The 19,753-nt window shown below is 47.2% G+C and overlaps 1 protein-coding gene across 3 annotated transcripts in view; it reads left to right on the top strand.

Annotated features, from left to right (window-relative positions):
• The window catches only part of amph (amphiphysin), a 42,612-nt gene that overhangs the window by 16,082 nt on the left and 6,777 nt on the right, over positions 1-19,753 (top strand). For all 3 annotated transcript variants that reach the window (XM_023816169.2, XM_023816166.2, XM_023816165.2), the window contains exons 5-19: positions 929-1,024; positions 1,317-1,424; positions 1,865-1,950; positions 2,800-2,875; positions 5,943-6,025; positions 8,050-8,188; positions 8,867-8,986; positions 12,770-12,868; positions 13,042-13,065; positions 13,187-13,213; positions 13,296-13,475; positions 14,780-14,812; positions 15,996-16,052; positions 16,719-16,838; positions 18,376-18,435. In XM_023816169.2, coding sequence (XP_023671937.1) covers positions 929-1,024; positions 1,317-1,424; positions 1,865-1,950; positions 2,800-2,875; positions 5,943-6,025; positions 8,050-8,188; positions 8,867-8,986; positions 12,770-12,868; positions 13,042-13,065; positions 13,187-13,213; positions 13,296-13,475; positions 14,780-14,812; positions 15,996-16,052; positions 16,719-16,838; positions 18,376-18,435 — 1,308 coding nt within the window. The remainder of the gene's footprint in view (positions 1-928; positions 1,025-1,316; positions 1,425-1,864; positions 1,951-2,799; positions 2,876-5,942; positions 6,026-8,049; positions 8,189-8,866; positions 8,987-12,769; positions 12,869-13,041; positions 13,066-13,186; positions 13,214-13,295; positions 13,476-14,779; positions 14,813-15,995; positions 16,053-16,718; positions 16,839-18,375; positions 18,436-19,753) is intronic.

Raw genomic sequence — 19,753 nt, 5'->3', positions numbered from 1 at the left:
TATCTAAAGGGCCTGGGGGGGATGTGACTCCTTTTAGTATTGAATGTATGGGCCTTTGCTGAAAAGGGGCCTCAGAAAGTACCCCCAGATGATCATTTTTATTGTTGCCACAGGTGAACCTGGTTTGATTTCTGCGTTCTTAATCAGTGCTCTGATGCTAAATTACCCCCAGAGCAGCTCTAGTGTGTGCTACTGTGCCTTCCTCTCTGTGTTGGGTTCCATCTTTTGGATGAAAATCCGCCCACGTTTGGCACTTAGCATTTTGTTTAATGTCGTTGTATAAACAGCAACATGATTGAATTGAATTGAGACTCTCTGTTGCCTTGAGTCAGAGACAAATTGAGTGGCTAGGAACTTCACTTCTGCGGGAGGAAAGAAAAAAAATCATTGAGATTACCCACAATGCCCTTGTGGAAATCCATATAAAGCCTCGTCTCATTGGTGTCCTGCATGGAAGCAGTCGCAAAACACGTTGCGCTGGAAATGGCAAATCCTCTGCAGTGGTGTTTACTACCAGGCATTTGTGTGGGACCTGTGAGGTTTGGGGGCCTCCTGTTGGCCACAAACAGAATATGCACTGTGGGGGGGGGGACTTATTGAGTGGGGAACGAGAAAGAACAAATTCACACCTGCAGGAAGGGCAGAAAACTCCCAGTACAGTTATCATTGGTAGCAACTGGTGTTATCCAGTGAGGTCCTATCAGTTCATATTAATACGAGAACATCTCTTGGTGATATGGCCATTTCAGCCATTTCACGTCCATAGGGGCAGTTTCCATGATTCTTATGAGAAGCACGTGCCACATCTCTTAAGGATTGTCCAGCTCTTTGTAGTCCTGGACAGTGATGCGTTTAGGATTTCTCTGTGAGTGAATACATGTTCTGTGGCCACATGTCTAACTCCTGCTGTGCTCTCTGAACCTCACAGAACTGTGACGCCCTCTGGGAGGATTTCCACCAGAAGCTGGTGGACTCGTCGCTCATCACCTTGGACACGTACCTCGCCCAATTCCCTGACATCAAAGTACGTTGCCATTGGCCTTATTTAGAGCCACACCCTCCTCGTGTCCCACCTCTCACCTGCCCGCATCAGTGTAGCATTAAAAATTAAATAAGGGAATGGGTCCGTCTCTATAGTTGTTGGTCATTGACAGATGCTGGATTCATGCTGAGAGAAGTGTAACTGAACATCAGGTCATTTTGCTGGATTAACGAGGCCCCCAGTTAGGGACCCCCAGTTACATCACTATGGAAACCGTGATGCAGTCTTTGTCTGCTCTGCTGATGTGGGTGCTCTACCTGTCGATATGTTGCAGAACCGCGTGGCGAAGAGGAGCAGGAAGCTGATAGATTACGACAGCGCACGGCATTATGTAGAATCCCTACAGGCGTCTGCCATCAGGAACGAGCGCAAGGTGTCCAAGGTGAGGAGCACTCTCTGAGCACATCTCTAAGGATGTGTACGTGACCATACTTGCCTTCTCGTGTACCCATTTTATGTCATCTTCCATTGCCGAAGACCAGTTCCAATACTACAGTAAGAACAGAAGCAGGGAAGATGGTGAAAACCCCCAAATGTCATTCTTGCACCAAATATCAAGGATACATCGGTTGCATCCTCACCATAAACGAGACCAATCCCATGATTCATTGCACCCCAAGTTTGTTCTTGGGAGGCAAGTTAGCAAGACCGGTCGTGCGAAGACCACAAGTGTGATCTTTGTGTTCTTGGTTTTGAGACACACCCTCCGTGTTCGATCCCTGTGTTTCTGCATGATTATGAGACTTTTATAAACAGCCCCGCAGAGGGAGCTCTGCTCCACCGTGAAGCTTCAAGCCCTGTGTGATGTCTGTCGTCTTTCAGGCGGAAGAGGAGTTCCAGAAGGCGCAGAAGGTCTTCGACGAGCTCAACGTGGACCTGCAGGAGGAGCTGCCCTCGCTGTGGGACAGGTAGGAGGACCAGCATGCACTGCAGCAGAGTGGGCGCCTCACTCTCTTCATATGTTGGGGTTAGGGTTAGGGTTAGGGTTAGGGTTACGACACAGCATTGGGTTTCTCAGCTTGCTTTGCACGTTCACCCTGACTGGTGAACTTTCTCAGTCTAAGGTGTGGGTCGCCCTCTGGTGAGCTTGATTAGGTTCTCTACTGGGGCAGCCAGTCGTCGGCACAAATACCACAAGCTTTACATCAGGATAACATTGAGTACAGTAACATGAGGTACAGAAACAGCTGCTGGCTAGATGCTCTCCAGGATTGGAGATTTAAGGTCAAGCTTGAGGGGGACCCCCTCCCTATGGGGCAGGAAGGCAATATCCCCCTTGTTATTATAGTTTTGCCTCTTCCAGTACCCCACGACTCCAGCTGTGGTACCCCTTATAAACCAAGAGCTTTTTCTGAGGAGCCCAACATCTGAAGTCATCTCAGTCCTGTCCCATGATCGCAATATCCCCAAGCACCTCGGTCTACATCTGCACAGCAAACGATCCCTTGGGCTCTGATGTTGCACTAACATCTCATTCTATTCTCTGTATTTTATGAGCCGTTAGGCTCTCATGCTGAGTGACTGCGGGGTTATAGCCTCACTTGGTATTATATTTAGAATGTTAACTTGTCATTTTAAGCACTGCTTTAATTTATGCTGTAGTAATATTCCACACATTAGATCTGGAAATCCAACGCCGCCGTAGAGTCAGTGTTTGATCTGGCCGTCTGAGTGGATTCCTGCGTGGCTGTCATGAACGTATGTGCTTTATGTCACGGTGTCCCTGTTTATGAACACACTGCACCATTCCCTTGCAGCCGAGTGGGTTTCTACGTCAACACGTTCAAGAACGTCACAAATCTGGAGTCCAAGTTCCACAGAGAGATATCGATGGTGAGTAGAGAGACCACAGATTTGGGGATAGTTATATTTGTGATGATTTGTGAGGTGGAATAAGCCCTATCAACTCAACACAATGCTAATTTTAGCAGATTCGGTCTAAGTTACCAGACAGGTTATGCTTTGTGTGGCAAATTAGACCTCTTTTCACGCTTGTCTACGAACAACAGAGCACGGTGGTCGATCTGGAGTTAGGCATCACTGGAGTCTCAGCTTTGCGGTTGCTTGACCAAAATAGAACCAGGAACGGAAGAATCGGTTGGTCTGTAAGCTGCATCATATGTCTACCTTTGAGCATGAACTAGTTGGAAACATAAACGAGCCAGATTCACCCTTGGAAACAAATGAGCAGGTCAGCTTTGCTGAAGGTCGCCTGTTCTGCCTGGCTTTGCCAAACCCGTACATGAGGACTTCAGATACTGATCAGATGCTGAGACGACATGGCAGCCACTCCTGCTGGTAGGAACGCCAGCGGCTGTCACGGGGAGGCCGAAAGGCTTTGCTCCCCGCCTCCCTGCCACTTGCCGGGTTATTTTTAGCTCCGCTGGAGGACCGCTGCATAAAAAGCACGGATGTGGAGGAACTAGCTTGCTTAGCATACATTAGCATACGTAGCATCATTAGCATACTTAGCGTACACAGCACCGAATATTCTCCCAGTGTAGAATTCGGATCTAGTTAAATATGCCTAAACACCCCAAGTCCTGTGTGATTTGATTGCAGTAAATGGCTGATTCTACGTACACGATAGCGCAGCTTCAGCGCTGTGGCAGTACGTGCCTCGCAGTGTGCGAACCGCCCCATGTGGTTAGCATCACACGGCTACCTGCATTGCGACAGTGTGCCTGGCGGAGGGTCCCACTGGGGGCAGGTGGCACCACCGGGGGGGGTACAGGACAGCCTGGATGGCTTGATCTATCGTGCTACTCCTCGCTCCCGTCCCAGATACACACTAATTCTGAATCCAGCCATTTCCTGTTTCCTCTTTCTCCCTCTGCTGCCCTCTGTGTGACACATGCTTTCGTTTCGGCCTTCGGAGCTGTTAGAACCGCCGGGCCTTACCGTCTGTGGCCGCCTGCAGCTCCCCGGAGGCGCAGATGTAGCCTGGCTCACACCAGGCCTCACGCCGGGGCTAACATGTGACACGCCAGCATGCCATCTCTCTCTCCTAGCAGCTACGCAGTGTTGCTCCCCTCTGATACGCACGAAGCTACGTGCACGTGAGCATGATGCTAGTTTGTAACTACAGCCAGGAGCTCCATAATGTTCACACATTCCTGTTAATCTTACTGGCAGCATGACATCCATTCAAGACCCCAGTGTACATGTTGGGAGTTTCTGACCAATCACGCGGCTTGAATTCAGCTGGTCATATTGGTATGCATGACCGGCGTCTCCTCATCTTGGGGTCCTGATTTGTTAGTATTGGCTTCTCAGGGACGATTGTGCCTTAAGGTAGTGAAGCAGCAGGTTACTTGTTTATTATGGTTATTTTAGGGAATCACTTTCCTGGAGGGCTAAGGTGTGAAATTGTACAGGAAATAGACACTGATTTGCCTGACAAAAGGGACATCTGTTGTTGAAACAGAGCTAAATCCTAGTCAACGACCATCAGTCGTATCTCATTTGCTGCAAGGGGACGGCACGACCAACTCGGCCTTTATCACCTTTCTACAGCCCGAGCTTCTCTCACACACCACCGTGCGTTTCTACCTGTCTGAAACATCAGACCCGAGGATGTTTTGTTTTCTGCTCGAGAGCTTGACGGCACAGTGCCTAGCGGAGGATTCTGGATGGTTTTCTCTCCTTGGCTTCGACATCTGTTCAGTGGGTCTTGTTTTGCCGTGCAGAGGCTGCTGGTGTGTCCATGTAAAGGGGCACCCGCAGAGAGCGTGGGTCACATGGAGTGCATTAGCCATCTGGAACATTTACCAATAGTGTTTACTGCTTTTGTGCCATATTACTGGCCTGGAGTTAAAATAACCCCCTGCCGTGATGGGTCAGGGCGTAAACTGAAGTGAACAGGGGTAAATTAAGCCACCCATCAATGCCGTGGGCAGAGAGTCACAATTACAAGAAAGGAGGCTGTATTTCCATGGTTACGAGAATCTGCCAGAAGCCTTTCTTGGGAGTCGTTGTAGGTGCTTATGGAGTAGAAGGGATGTTCCACACTGTCCGTGACTCATTAAGTTTAATGGGTTTATCCATCTGTCTGCAGCCAGTGTGACCACTTTGGTCCCCATGTAATAAAATAAACTCGCCCGCCAGGTAGGCAAGTCTCCAATGTTCCCCTGATCATGGAAACCGGGCTGACTAATCAGCCTCAGAGTTTGCTGTAGTGTTACAGTGCAGAGTTGTTTAACCTCATTATCGTGTATGTACGCATATCCCCCACTTGAGGTAGGCTCTTCTCCCAGTACACAAAGATCCTGTATTTTGTATTTTATAAGAAGTAGGGCTGTCAAAATTAACACGTTAATCGTCACGACCAATTCAAAACAGCGCATGAAAATAAATTAAGGCAATTCACACGGTTAACGCGATTAATGACGCCATCGCGCAGTGCATTATGTGGCAACTATATAAATCAAATGATTGCAAGAACCACTTGTTTTGTATCTGAAATAAGCTTCCCTTGTGATTATTGTACATTAATTTGGTGATTGATTTTACATTTTAATATGCATTATAAAAAGCTTTAGTCTAAAGAAGAAAAACAAGTTTTTAATTGTGAATAATCATGATTAATTCATTGCAAAATGTGCAATTTTTTTTTTTTTACTCAATTGACAACCATAACAAGAAGGTATTACATCAAAGTCAAAATATCTTTATTGTTGTTTTCAGCCAAATGATACATGGGTCATACAATGAAATGAAATATTGATCTCATTGATCATAGTCAGGAAACAATAATAAATGTAATATAAATCTGTAAGATATTTAAACATGACATACTGAGACATGGTGCGGTCCAGCGAACTCCCACTGACCTGTGAAAACATGGCTGTCTCCTGTGTCCCCTGTGTCTCCTGTGTCTCCCATGTCCTTGCTGGGATAGCTGTGCCACAAGCTGTACGAGGTGATGACGAAGCTGGGGGAGCAGCATTCGGACAAGATGTTCACCATCCAGGGAGCTCCAAGGTATGATGGGAGCAGATGGGGCGGAGTCGCGCTCAGGCTCATAACCCTTATTAAACCCTCCCAGCTTACTGCAGGACACTAATGGGGAGGCCTGTTTGGATGCTTCTCTATACCAAGAATGCAAAGATCGTACTAGTGGTCTTTACAAGACCGATCTCGCTAACTTGCCTTCCAAGAATGAACTTGGGCCGCAATGCATCACGGGATTGGTCATGTTCAGTGAGGATGCAGCCGGTTTGTGGCTGGGCAAGAACGACATTTGGGGGTTTTTACCATCCTCCCTGCTTCTGTTCTTACTATTGGAGCTGGTCTTCGGCAATGAAAGATGAGGTCAAATTAATGCATGAGAACACAAGTACGATCAGATACGGATATTGAGAAACACCCCTTGGTTTGGAGCTGAATGACTTTTGACTTTTGTTATAAGACCTGCAGGTTCTGGGCCCATTTGCACATTAACCACAGATGTAAGGCGCAGCTCTTTCAGAGCTGCTTTGATTTAGTCATTTTGTGAAATACTTATAATCCGATCCCGCTCTGAGCACGATACCTGTCACTGGGTATAGGTGTGACTTTATGAAGTCATTGGGCCCTGGTGTGTTTCACGTGGGATTCAAACCACTCAAGTTACTGTAGAGTGAAAAACATGCTGGCAGGAGATCAAAGAGACCAACGTGCGAGGCGTTCCATTTTTGCAAATCCCACGTCTTCGGCGAATCGCGTGAAGCAGTCAGTTTGTCGCGGGTCTCTTGTGATGCTATGTACTGAAATCTGATGCCTCCTGTTGTCTCCCTTGTGCACGGAGTAGGGCCAAACGGTAAGTTGATGAGCAGAGAGATAGTCCCAGAGCTGTTTTTCAAACAGAACCCTAGCTGATCAAGAATGGAGTCATGGAAATGGAAACAAATGCTTTCAGTGAAAGTTCTGGAGAGGAAATCTGCTGTCTTCCTGTCGAACATTTGGCATTTACCATTTTACAGTTTATCCATTCACTGCAGGACTGTGTTTTTGAAAATGAATTATTTAGGGAATTTGAATGTTTTATAAGCAATTGTCCAATCTGGTCCAGACAGTGTTGTTTATCGAATTTACTGTTTAGTTAGGAAAGGGAACAGATATGGGAATTATCGTTTATAGTTTTATGAGAATGACATATTTCTGTTATTTTATTACCCTCCAGAACTTGGAAGGGTCTCCATCTGTATTTCTCCATGACTGTATCCTTGGGACTTCGGACTGCGAGCTTGCGTGTCTCCTGCCTTCCCGTCCCGCCAGCTCCGTGCAGCCATGTAGATGTAAAACCCACTAGATGGGAGCTCAATAGAAGCTTCTAGAAACAGCCTGCCGCCGGCCCCGTTTTGTGTCTCGTGACTGAATCGCGAGCGCTGTTGATGGCGTGTGAGTGATGTGCCCTGACCTAGCCGGTCGTCTGTGATGACGTTAGGGGCGCGTCCAAAATACAGCCCTACAAAAGTCCTAAAAATGCTTTATTTATATCTGAATAACCGTCACAACAGCCGCAAAGACTACAACAATCTTACCTCAGTATGTAAAATATCAATAAAATGGAAACGGGAAACTGACTCTGTTGCAGAAATAGAATCAAATCCTGGTATGCGCACAATTGACCATCTTCATAAAAAAAAGCATTATTATAAATGCTACTTAGTTACCCTCTGTTTTGCTGAATTAGTTAATTATTATTTGGTCATTGTTCATTTCCTTAGTGTTTTGTCCCCTACAGTAAAATCGATGTAATCAATTAAGAAGTTTCACTTCAATTACAAAACAGTTTAATTCAAGTTACTGGATAAATGATGGCTGCAAGAGTTACTCATAATGGCATTAAGAATATAATTTAGAAACTATTAATAAGCATGGACTTCACTTCTACCACAAACATTAGTACAATTGTTAAATATTTATGGGTGTTTTGACTCCTTGTTGCGGTAATGTAGCGGTAAACATACACAGTAAATCCCTTAAACCCACTGTGCTTTTGCTGTCTCTGATGCATCCCATAGTGACTCCGGACCCCTGCGACTCGCCAGGACTCCTTCCCCCCCTGAGGACGAGTCCCCGCCGGGCAGCCCCGAGGTCGCCCCCAACCACTCGTTAAGGCCCACCTCGCCCGGGCCACCCCGGCCCAAGTCGCCCTCGCAGGTGCAGTGCTGCTTACAGCCAACTGGGCCTCATTCTCCATGCCAGAGAATGACCATTGTTAAAGGCCCTCGTCTCTCTGTCCTCTATATTGAGGGAAACTTTGACGTCCTTCACTGTCAGGTCAGGCCTGGATAGTCACCCTATTCATTTCTAAAACACTCGCAGGGATCCACTTGGGGGCTCCTGTCTGAGGGTAGCCATGTGCCCTGTTAGCTTGTGATGCACCATGAGCATGAAGCACCCTAAGCCTGGATGAATGTGGGTGTCAGATACCGATGGCCAAATGAAGCTTCATGAACCATTTGCTGTATTTTCTGTCTCCACTAGATGGTGCTCTCTGTTCAAAAAATGGTCTCAGTACATGCCCCAATGCAAAAAAAGGGCACCACCTAGTGGGGTCAATAAATACAGAAAATGGTTCATGAAGCCTCATTTGGCCTTCACTAGAGTGTCAGGTGTCAATGACTGACTGTGATTGTGGTTCACAGTTGCAGTTTAGAATGACCCAGATAAGGCAGGGAAGGTTAGTCACATGTTTTCGTAACTGGTGCCTTCATGAGCAGCAGGAATTTGTCAGTAATAAGATAGGAGGTTAATATTAAATAATAAACGATGTGATGAAAAGCGGCACCTCTTGTGGTTTTGTGACTCTGACGGAACACTATCTGGGTCTTTCAGCTTAAAAAGGGCCCCCCGGTGCCACCCCCGCCCAAGGTTACGCCCACCAAGGAACTCCACCAGGAGCAGATAGTCAGCCTCTTCGACAGCAGCTTCACCCCCGAAGCCACACCCTCACAGGTGAGCGCCACCTTCTGGCCAGCGCAAGAATAGCTGAGTCACCCGTGGCACTTGGGTGAAATGACAGCACTTAGTTCCATGCCCCTTTTTATGTAAATAACAGTTAATTAGCTAAAAGATACATTGTTTTTATTGCAATTTTTTCTTGAAAATACTTGCGAATAGCTTCATTTCAAGTCTTTTTAAGTAATAAACATCGTAACGTCGTAAGTGCTGTCATCCTTTTCTGCAGAGATATGCATGAGTCCACCTGACCCTGTCTTACTAAGACATTTTAAGGAGGGCGTAGATCTAGTACTGTCTCTTTAAACGACATCCGTCATTTCAGCCATGGGGCCCAGTAGACCGAGGACAAGCCGACAGGTGAATTAATTATATATTCTGAAAAGGCAGAGGTGCGAGACTGGCAGGGCGGCCGTGTGCGTACGTGAGGCTCCTTCAGATGGACTCGCGTCATCGGATCACATGAGTTCATGAGATTCGTTTGATTCCTGCAGCCGCGGTACAGGCCTCTCTGCCCCCACAAGCCGTGTGTGTCAGCAACGCCACAGATGACATGTGACTTGGGCGAATCACAGCGGGCCTGTAGTTTCGGCGATGGCCCATTTCGCTCTCGGGAAATCACTCCCTTCCCAACCTGCTGCCTCGTAACCAGCGGCATTCCTGCCCGGCAAGGATGGATTACTGCACGGGCCCAAGGGCCCAGGCCCAGGGGGCCCCGAAGCCCAATCCTCCGCGCTGCCATTTCAGTATTGTTTTTACATATTATGCATCTCGATATCATATTGGGGCCCTGAAGCCATATAACACTGGTTATATAATGTAATATGTCTTAATAGGGCCCCTCCATCATATGCCACAAGTTTTGTAATTCATCCCTGATATGCGAAAGGGGCCCCTCAGTCAAATAGCATGGTGAGTGATATAGCATATAGGGCCCCTGAACCACAGGTTGTGTATGTTATTCATCCTTGGTATCGGAAAAGGGCCCCTCAATTAGGTTATATGTCATATGGGGCCCTGAAACAGGGGTTATGTTAGTCATCCCTGGTATCTGGAAGGGCCCTTCGATTAAATAGCATGGGGTATGATATGTCATATGTCTTAATAGGGCCCCTGAACCACAGGTTGTTATTCACCCTTTATATCTACAAGGGGCCTCTCAGTCAAATAACGTGGGATATGACATGTAAATGTCACATGTAGGCTACCCCTCTATCTGCTTCATTAGTGCGCAGGTCCAGGGCCGGTTCTGGAGGGGTAACAACGGGGGCGATTACACCCGGGCCCAGTCTAGAGGGCACGGGGGGGGCCAGAAAAAAATAAAATAAAAATTTCCCCCCACTGCAACACATACTGAAGTTCAAGTCAGTCTCTTCTGTTTGAATTACTTTTAATTGCTTCAGTATGTTAATACCAGAGGCGGCTCTGCGCCCCTAAAATGTCATCAAAAAGTTTGTGAATAAAATTTCCCTAAAACAGGTTAAAACATGTGTAGTCGCTTGACCTGTCACTTAACATCTATATCGTTTGATAAAATGTTTTGTGTTGGACGCTGAGCCTCTATATGATGATGATTGGTACCAGTAAGGTTGGACCTCTGATTGACAGCGTTCTGTTTCACGCATTGTTCCGGTTTGGTGCGGCTAGGCTATTAGCTCGGCGATAACGATAACGAACAACAGTGGGGCAGCGTGTAGAGAATTCAACAAATTTACGTTCTGCGTTGTTAACATAACTCAACAAATGAGCACGAAAAGCCATGTTTTTGTTCTCCACTGCATGGGTGCATTCATTGAGCCATTGTGAGTGTTTGTGTGTGTTGCCGCTTGTTGCTGTGTTTTGTGTAAGAGAGAATGGCACCACTACTGCCGCCCAGATCCCAAAACTCCATCCCGGGGGGGAGCTCGTGATTCCAACAAACATGCATGAAAAAATGAGCTGCGCATCTGCGTGCAGTATGGTGACGTAGCAAAGCATCAGATGGAAACCGTGCGGTGTCATCCAATCATCAAATAGTATCTTTCAAACCGAAGACAGAATTCATCTGTGTGCCAGCAAGTATATAAGGGCAGATTATTTAGTTTAGGCATTCAGACAGATTTTGACTTTGGTCGGAAGAGATGTATTTCATATGTGGATAGAAATGAGCGATTTCTTGGTTGACGTAAAGTTATTCGTATGATATGCGTTATATATACGTTTCATATCAGATTCTGTGTGAGTTATTTGTTCAAAAAGTGATGTTTCATGATATAGTATAGTTTTTAATGCAACCTTTGTACCGCTGCTGATTTGTGTGCGTGCGTGCGCACCTTGTTTTTTTTTTTTCTTTTTTTGGGGGGGGGGGGGGGGGCTTTCTCGTTGTCTGGCCCAGGGGCCCCCGGACTCATAATCCGTCCCTGCTGCCCAGATATTTATGAGGAGCCACTCCATAAAAGCAGGGATGTTTAATCAATTTGTGGCACTGTAGTGATTCATGACTGTGTGTTTGTGGGGGGAGGGGGTGGTTATGATTAATGTGTTTATCATCCGAGGATAGTAAGCACGGACAGGAGGGGGGGTTCTCAGCTCACCCTCAGTACCGCACCTAACCTGCACCAGCATCCACACTCAGTGTTCCTCATGCCAGTTAAAAGTGGGGGTGTTTGTCACCTCTATCCCCAGGAGGGGGCAGTAGAGTTTCAGAAGCTTGATCATTGATCTTACAGCACAGAAAAAAATCAAGCTCTTAATGGACCCACAAACAATAAATCACCCATGCATTCATCTTCTAATCAGAGTCAATATTGCTAAAAAATATTTGCATCTAATGAGCTCAAAAATGACTACTGTGGCCTTAGGAGCAAAAGTTTTGTTCACCTTTTTTTGCACGTGATGTCACTGGCAGGACCGTAGGTAGAGATCTGGCTTGTAGACAGACAACCTGGCAAAGTATGTTAAAACTCTACTGGAAAAACAAACACTCCTTTAGGGCAGAAACCAAAAAGTACATAAAACCACAAATGGCAGAATAAAAATAAAGTCTACGAAGCTTCATATAGACCATTATGGTAACATCCCAAAGGTTGTTGGTTCAAATCCCAGAGGAAAATGTAACCCTTCCCTCTACTGTAAGTCACTTTGGATAAAACCATCAGACAAATGACTAAAATGTCAGCCAAAGTAATTCAAGATGAAAACCAGACTGCAGAGCAAGGGTAGCTTACATAGGGAAGGCAGCAAAACACAACTGAAATCAGTGACCCCATGAGGGGCAGGAACAAATAGGAGTTGATTGGACCACACTTGATTGTTTGGAACCTTCTGGAAAGCTAGTGAATCTCCTAAAGAAATGAAAGTGTTTTGACTGCCGCCCTCTGGTGGACACTCAGAGAATTGCTTGGAGCTGTAACGTGAAGCTTCCAGATAAGTAAATATAAATAAATTCACCCTGTTTTCTGCTTATCCGGTTGAGAGTCTCAGGTGTGGATAAATAAATTAATTGTTATAATGTGGGAAATCTTTAGTGCTATCCGTGGATGAACCTGAGCTCCCCTGAATCTCCTCTGGTCAAAAACATCATGATGAGACTGTGCAGGAGCTGAGTCCTGGGTGGGGCTGCTGTCTGTGGTTCTGGTGGGCTTGGCTGGACAGCCAGGCTTGCAGAACTGCAGATTTATGGCACGTCAAGTCTGCAGTTCCGTACGATAACGGAAACCCAACTTTACTTGAGCTAAGAGGCCGTGATCTGCAGCATGGGACGCCCCCTGATGCCGGAATGTTCTCATTCATCCCATGCAGAAGGAGGCAGCTGCGGGATCCCTCCTGGACATGGATTTCGACCCGTTCAAGCCCGACGCCACCACCCCCATCGGGCAGACGCAGTCACCCCTGTCACAGGTGCGACCGTCGCCGTGTTCAGCACCTCACAAGGACGCCATGCAAGACCCACAACTTAAAATTGCTTAAAATTGACTTAGAGAGAATCTAATATTCAGATTTATCTATATAAGTATCGTATTTCTATTTTTTCCGGACATGAACATTACTGAATGACTGCTGCGCCCACGCAGACTCTGCCTTGGGACCTCTGGACGGTAAGCAGCCCATTCCTCTGATTGGCCAGAGATGGATCCTGAGGTCACATGACTAGGGAACAGGCTGCATGCATCCCACAATTCCCTGTGTTAACGGAATGTGCTGCTTCTCTTCCCTCAGGCACCCGCCGCTGCGTCTTCTCAGCCAGTGAGTAAAGCATGCATGTTGAGGGGGCCAGGGGCCGGGTGAAATGCAATTACGTTACTAAGAACCCACCCCCCCACCTCAGGACCAGGCCGGCGGCACCACCTGGATGGCGGACTTCGGCACCCCCGCCACGGCCTCCGACACAACCGAGAACCAGGCTGACGCCCCCCAGGACCCCTTTGCCGGGCAGGGAGATGGACAAGGGTGGCCCCCTGCAGACGGGTGGGGGTCTGAGGCAGCACCTGCAGCACCTGAGGAGGAGGTTAGGAGCTGGAGCCCCGACCCCACCCCAGAGGCTGAATCATGTGCTACGGGGGGAGGCGAGGCGGGGGCGGGCCAGGGGGTGGGCCAGGAGGTGGACCAGGAGGCGGGCCAGGGGGCAGGCCAGGAGGCGGGCCAAGCACAGAACATGCCAGGAATCATATTCACCAATGAGTTTGGGCAGGAAATTGAGGACACCACTGAGGGGAGCCGGCAGGGCCTGAACATGCCGCAAGACGAGGCAGATGACGCCGCCAAGGGCTGGACCGTGAACGGGTCAACGTCGGAGGGCGAGCCGGCAGAGGAGTGGGGGGAGAGGCAGTACCAGAGCCAGGGCTCGGGGCAGGTGCAGCCTGAGGGGTCGGAGGGCTTCGTGCAGGATGACCGTGGAGGGGCAGTACAGAGTCAGGCAGAGTGGGATGAGGAGGGCCAAGCAGACGCCTCACAGGAGCAGGAGGGTCAGGCAGGTGACTCCTGCGACTTCAGCCAGCCCGCAGAGCTGCCAGAAGGGGCAGGTTTATCACAGGGTGACCCTTCCGGCCAGCAGGGTGGCGACAGTGAGCCTACCAGCACGGAGGTTCTCGACTTTGAGTCGGACCCGTTTGCGGAGACTGCCAAGGAAGACGGCACCGAGTGGGCTGGTGACCCTTTCGACAGCGAGGAGAAGCAGATGTGGCCTGATAACTGGGGGGCGAAGGCTGCCGAGGAATCCTGGGGGCCCGCTGGCACAGAGGAGGGGCCGGCTAACGGCGGCAGCTCCTCCACCGACACCCAAGGGGACCCTGCAGGCAGCCGGGGCGGCACCGAGGCCGGAGAGGACGGCTTCGCTGCACCCAACGGCACTGAGGACGGGGAGAGGAGGGAGGGGCCCCCGGCCAGCACGGGCCTCCCGGTGATGTCCGGATCCTCGCAGAGCCCTGGGAATGGTAGCATGGGAAACGTGTCCGGCCCCAAAGAGACAGAGAACAACAGCTCGGACCTGTCCGAAGACGAGGTCGCGAACCGCAGATACGGGAAGTTGTACCAGGAAGTAGAGGCGCAGAAGGCGGAGGAGGTATTCAGCGGCCGTCCCCCCCCCACACGTAGCATAGCGTAGCACAGACGAGGATCCCTCAGTCGCCCTCTAACTCCTCCGATGAAAAACCTCTTCTTTTCAACCAACCCCCCCGGCCCTACCTGCCTTCCTCCCCACCCGCTCCCTCACTTTCTCTTCTCTTCATCTGTTTTCTTTCTGTCGTTGTATGTGTGCTACCTCGACCTGACTAGGAGCTTCAGTGTTAACTGTGTCTTTCTGGTCCTACGTAGGTGTCCGACAATGCCTTTAACGGATTCTCCCAGGTAATTAGTCCTTTCAAAACTTCATGAATTCTCATCCCTCTCGTAAAAACCCACCATTCACTTAATGGAAATTATTATTTGCCGGCTGTCGCATTATTTACATGGAATATTACGGAAGTTGCGGTGCTTACTGCTGGGGAATATCGATAAGTCTGTAGAAAGATCCAGAATGAGCCAGCTGTCACTGTTCCTGGAAAAATACTTTGCTGTAAAGTGAGGCCCCTGCCATGGGTTATCAAGCTAGGGAAATTAAACAGATTCCCTTTGTGCAAAGACGTGGTACAAGTGTATCGTTATTATATAGTAACATTTTCCTTAATTACTTGTTAAAATCATGCCTTCATGTGTTCTAACCAGCCATGCTGTTTATAAGACCATTGTCAGATTTTCTTTTTTGTTGCTAAAAACCATGAAGAATGTTAAATATAATAATAGATCAATTTCCAACAGAGATGCCATTTCAGAGTGAGCGAGCGACGATGGGTGTAACTCTTTGTGCTGTGAAAATGAAGAATAGTCATAACAGGAAATGACATCGGTCTCAGTATTAATCCCTGATAAATCAGGATGTCGTGCTTCGAAACGGCCTTTTCGATTTCTATGGCTGCAGATTGATTTCGGTGTAGCTGTGATGTCACAGCAGAAACAGCACAAACAGACTTCACCATGTGCACCGACTCTGTGACCTTCATCACCTCCTAATTCCCCATTGCATGGAATTTTTAATGGTTTATTACCTTAATGTGTGAGGTTTTTTTCTTCCGTTTGTATGTCTTCATTAGTCCATCAAGTACCCTTGTAAATAATTTCTAAAGATGTATTACATTCTTTCTAACCCTTTGTTAATTAACGTGATATCAATATGGTATTAATGTAATATTACTATGATATTAACACCAGGGGCAAGTTTATTGATTCTGGGGACCCACTCAAAATGTCACAACACTTGTAGTGACTGTTTTTGGCCAACAGGGGGCCCCCAAACTGCATATTTTGAGTGGTAGTAAACACCACTGCTGAATATGATAGCATGCGTGAAGGTGAGAAGATGAATTTTATTGCATTGAGAAGCTGCCTACTCTTTACAGTGAGGTATTATTAATCTTTATTCTGATTGGATGGTCTTTGTCACATCCCTGCGCGTGGGGCTCTTATGCTGTGTCAAACTCTCTCCCCCATTAAGCTGGACTCCAGAAAGCCAGTTTCTGCTGGTACTAGCGAGGGTGTATCCGATGCTGTGGTGAGTCTACCCAATAGCCTCCTTTGTTAAGGGCTGTGTTAAGGTGATGTCACTGTGAGTATTTTTATTTATGCATTTATCAGTATGTATGTTATGTTTGGTTTGTGGTTCTGCAGCATCATCCGTGTGTCATATTTTACTTTTTATCTTTATGTGCATTTTTTGCTCGTATTGTTTTTTTTTTTCTTTGTTGTAGCTGTCGTTTGATTTCACGCCTATTCAGCGCTGAGTGTTCATTCTTTCCGCAGCGCTACTTGTTACTGAAATGCCAGTTAGCTGTACTTGCCATTTTTGTGCATTTTTTTTCCCTCCTGCTTTCTTGCTTGCGCTGTTACATTATGCGTGGCTGCCCTTCATCTCCTTCACATGCCTGTTTGGAGATTCATGCGATTACTGCCTGTGCTGCTGGCTGTTTGTAGGTCAGGCACAGAGAAGGACATCCTGCATGTATTAGTTACACTTACTGCCCTGCATTTGGGTTTTTTTTTTTTGTATATTTGCTTACTGCATGTAGAGCAGAACCTGATTGTTTATCATGCATGCTGAGATGATGTAAGCTCAGTCTAGTCCAGGCTGACCTCAAGCTACTGGAACTGGGTCAGTTTGTAAAACTCACCGCTGGCTCAGTGGGAAGATGCTAATGATCTCTACTGCTCCTCAAAAAAGCCTGGGGCGGAGACCCCTGCCCCGGAAACGGAGGTGGGCCCCGAGCCCCAGCCTGACACTGCCCAGGCCGCAGAGAGCCCAGGGGCTGGTGAGGCCAGCCCTCCTGGCGACAAGGCGGCGGTGAGTTACCACCACCACCACCAGGGGGCGCTCTTGCTCCTCCCTTACGTCACGGCTGTCTGTGTTGCCCTCGACAGTGCCATCTTTAAGGCCACCGGTGCTGATGACACCAAGGTCTTGTCATTGTTTTCACTGCCATCGCTGTCATCGTGGGGATCATACTGCCCATATCTTCATCGTCAGCATCATCACTGCTACCAACATCAATGTCGTCAACATCATCATCATCATTATCATCGCAGTCATAATCAGTGTCATCATCATCATCACCATCATTATCATCGCAGTCATCATTCGTGTCATCATCATCGTCACCATCATTATCATCACAGTCATCATCCATGTCATCGTCATCGTCACTGTCATCAACCTCATCATCATCACTATCGTCAAAGTCATAATCGTCAACATCATCATCGACACCATCATCATCATCATCATCATCATCGCCATCATCATCACCATCATCATCACCATCACCATCATCATCATCATAATCATCTCCTGTCATGTCTGCCATCTTGCCCTGAGTCTTTATTTACCTCCTGACTGCTCCGGGATACCTGATCTGCCAGTCTTTCCACACATTTCATTCACTCATAGACAGTCTTGAAACACTTGCTTAATTCAGCAAAAATATTGCAAGTTTATTGGTTTTATAACAAAAAACATTTGTTTCTTTGTGTACAAAAATATATTTATCACACTCGAAACAAGCAGTAGTTTTCAGTAAAACATTAATTTCAAGTAGAAATAAACTGAGACCTAGATTATGGTTCTAATAGGACTGTTCTGAGTTAGAAAGTTAATTGAAAATTTGATGCTTTTAAATTAATAACACCTTTGCAATCACATAAAACACCAAACATGTGTGTTTATTATCCCTTTGGGAGCCAGTGACAGTTTCAGTTAATGACAAAATAACAGAACTCAGTCAGTCAGAAAAATTGTCAATAAAAAGAAAATATTTGTGCAGATATGTTAAACATTCCTTGTCAATGGAATTTTGTCATGAAACCAGAACATTTGCTATATTCCTGTGAGCACTGTATATCACTGTATATCACTGTATATCACTGTATATCACCATGTATGTACAGAACACGCCACACAGCCTCACCGCAGGCGTTAGAACATGTATCCATCATAGACACCAACTTAACCCTCTAAACACCCCAAGAATAGATGTGTGTGTTTCTGTCTTCACGTCCGCACCCTCCACATGGCCCCGCCCACTCATAGCCACACCCTCCACGTGACCCCGCCCACTCATAGCTACGCCCTCCACGTGACCCTGCCCACTCATGGCCATGCCGTCTGCATGGCCCTGCCCACTCATAGCCACGCCCTCCACGTGACCCTGCCCACTCATGGCCACACCCTCTGTGTGGCCCCGCCCCCTCACAGTGCAACCCGTCTGGTCCTGACTGCAAAATGCCATTTCATCCTGTCCCGAATGACGCTAGAGGCCTCCCCTCCTACCACAGCGTTGGATCTATATTATATTAACATTTCCCTGTCATTGCTCCCCGTTAAGGACATCCCAGAGGCAGAGGCGGGAGAGCCCCCGGTGAGTCCGGAGGCTGAGCCCACCGAGGTATGTATACATCCAACACACACACACTCTTCACTCACTGCCCAAACATGGTCGTCTGTCCCTAAAAGCAAACATATCCATGTTGTGTGGATGCTTTACAATTTCTCATGCTTGCCATCAGTTCATGTTGAGTGGGATAGTACATTGTTTTTTAGTGTTTTGCTGGTGATTGTTACAGTTAGCATCCTGTACATTGGTGCTTTACTATACTGTAAAACACATCACTAGGAAATAATGAGATTTCTTGTCCATCAGCTTTTTCTGCCTGACCATCAGCTTCCACTTCCTGTCCATCAGCTTCCACTTCCTGTCCATCAGTTTCTACTGCATTTTAATCAGCTTTTACTGCCTGTTCATCTGCTTCTACTGCATCTTAATCAGCATTTACTGACCACCAACTTCTCCTGCCTTTCCATCAGCTTCCACTTCCAGTCTACTACCTGTTCATCATTTATTTTCTGTATATCAGCTTTCACTGCCTGTCCATCAGCTTCTACTGCATATTCATCAGCTTCTACCGCCTGTCCATCAGCTTCTAATGCCTGTTCATCAGCTTCTACTGTATGTTAATCAGCTTTTACTGCCTGTCCATCAGCTTCCACTTCCTGTCCATCAGCTTCTGCTGTCCATCAATCAACTTCTGCTGCCTGTTCATCAGCTTCTACTGCATCTTAATCAGCTTTTACTGCCTGTACATCAGCTTCCACTTCCTGTCCATCAGTTTCTACTGTCCATCAGTCTTCTTCTACTGCCTGTTCATCAGCTTCTACTGCATCTTAATCGGCTTTTACTGCCTGTCCATCAGCTTCCACTTTCTGTCCATCAGCTTCTACTGTCCATCAGTCTTCTTCTACTGCCTGTTCATCAGTTTCTACTGCATCTTAATCAGCTTTTACTGCCTGTCCATCAGCTTCCACTTCCTGTCCATCAGCTTCTACTGTCCATCAGTCTTCTTCTACTGTCTGTTCATCAGTTTCAACTGCATCTTAATCGGCTTTTACTGCCTGTCCATCAGCTTCCACTTCCTGTCCATCAGCTTCTACTGTCCATCAGTCTTCTTCTACTGCCTGTTTATCAGTTTCTACTTCATATAAATCGGCTTTTACTGCCTGTCCATCAGCTTCTACTGCTTATCCATCAGCCCCTGCTGCCTGCTCATCAGCCTGCAGTGCACGTTCAATAGCTGCATCATCATTATTGTGTTTTAATAATATGAAGCCTTGTAACCATACATAAGAAAGTGACTGTCGAGTGATGTTTGGGGAGGCCACACACTTCCTATTACATTTATTAACAAGACATTTGGTGTGATGATCCT

Source organism: Paramormyrops kingsleyae, chromosome 4 (genome assembly GCF_048594095.1).
Source record: "Paramormyrops kingsleyae isolate MSU_618 chromosome 4, PKINGS_0.4, whole genome shotgun sequence".
Classification (NCBI taxonomy): Eukaryota; Metazoa; Chordata; class Actinopteri; order Osteoglossiformes; family Mormyridae; genus Paramormyrops; species Paramormyrops kingsleyae.
This window is presented reverse-complemented; position numbering and strand designations above follow the sequence as displayed.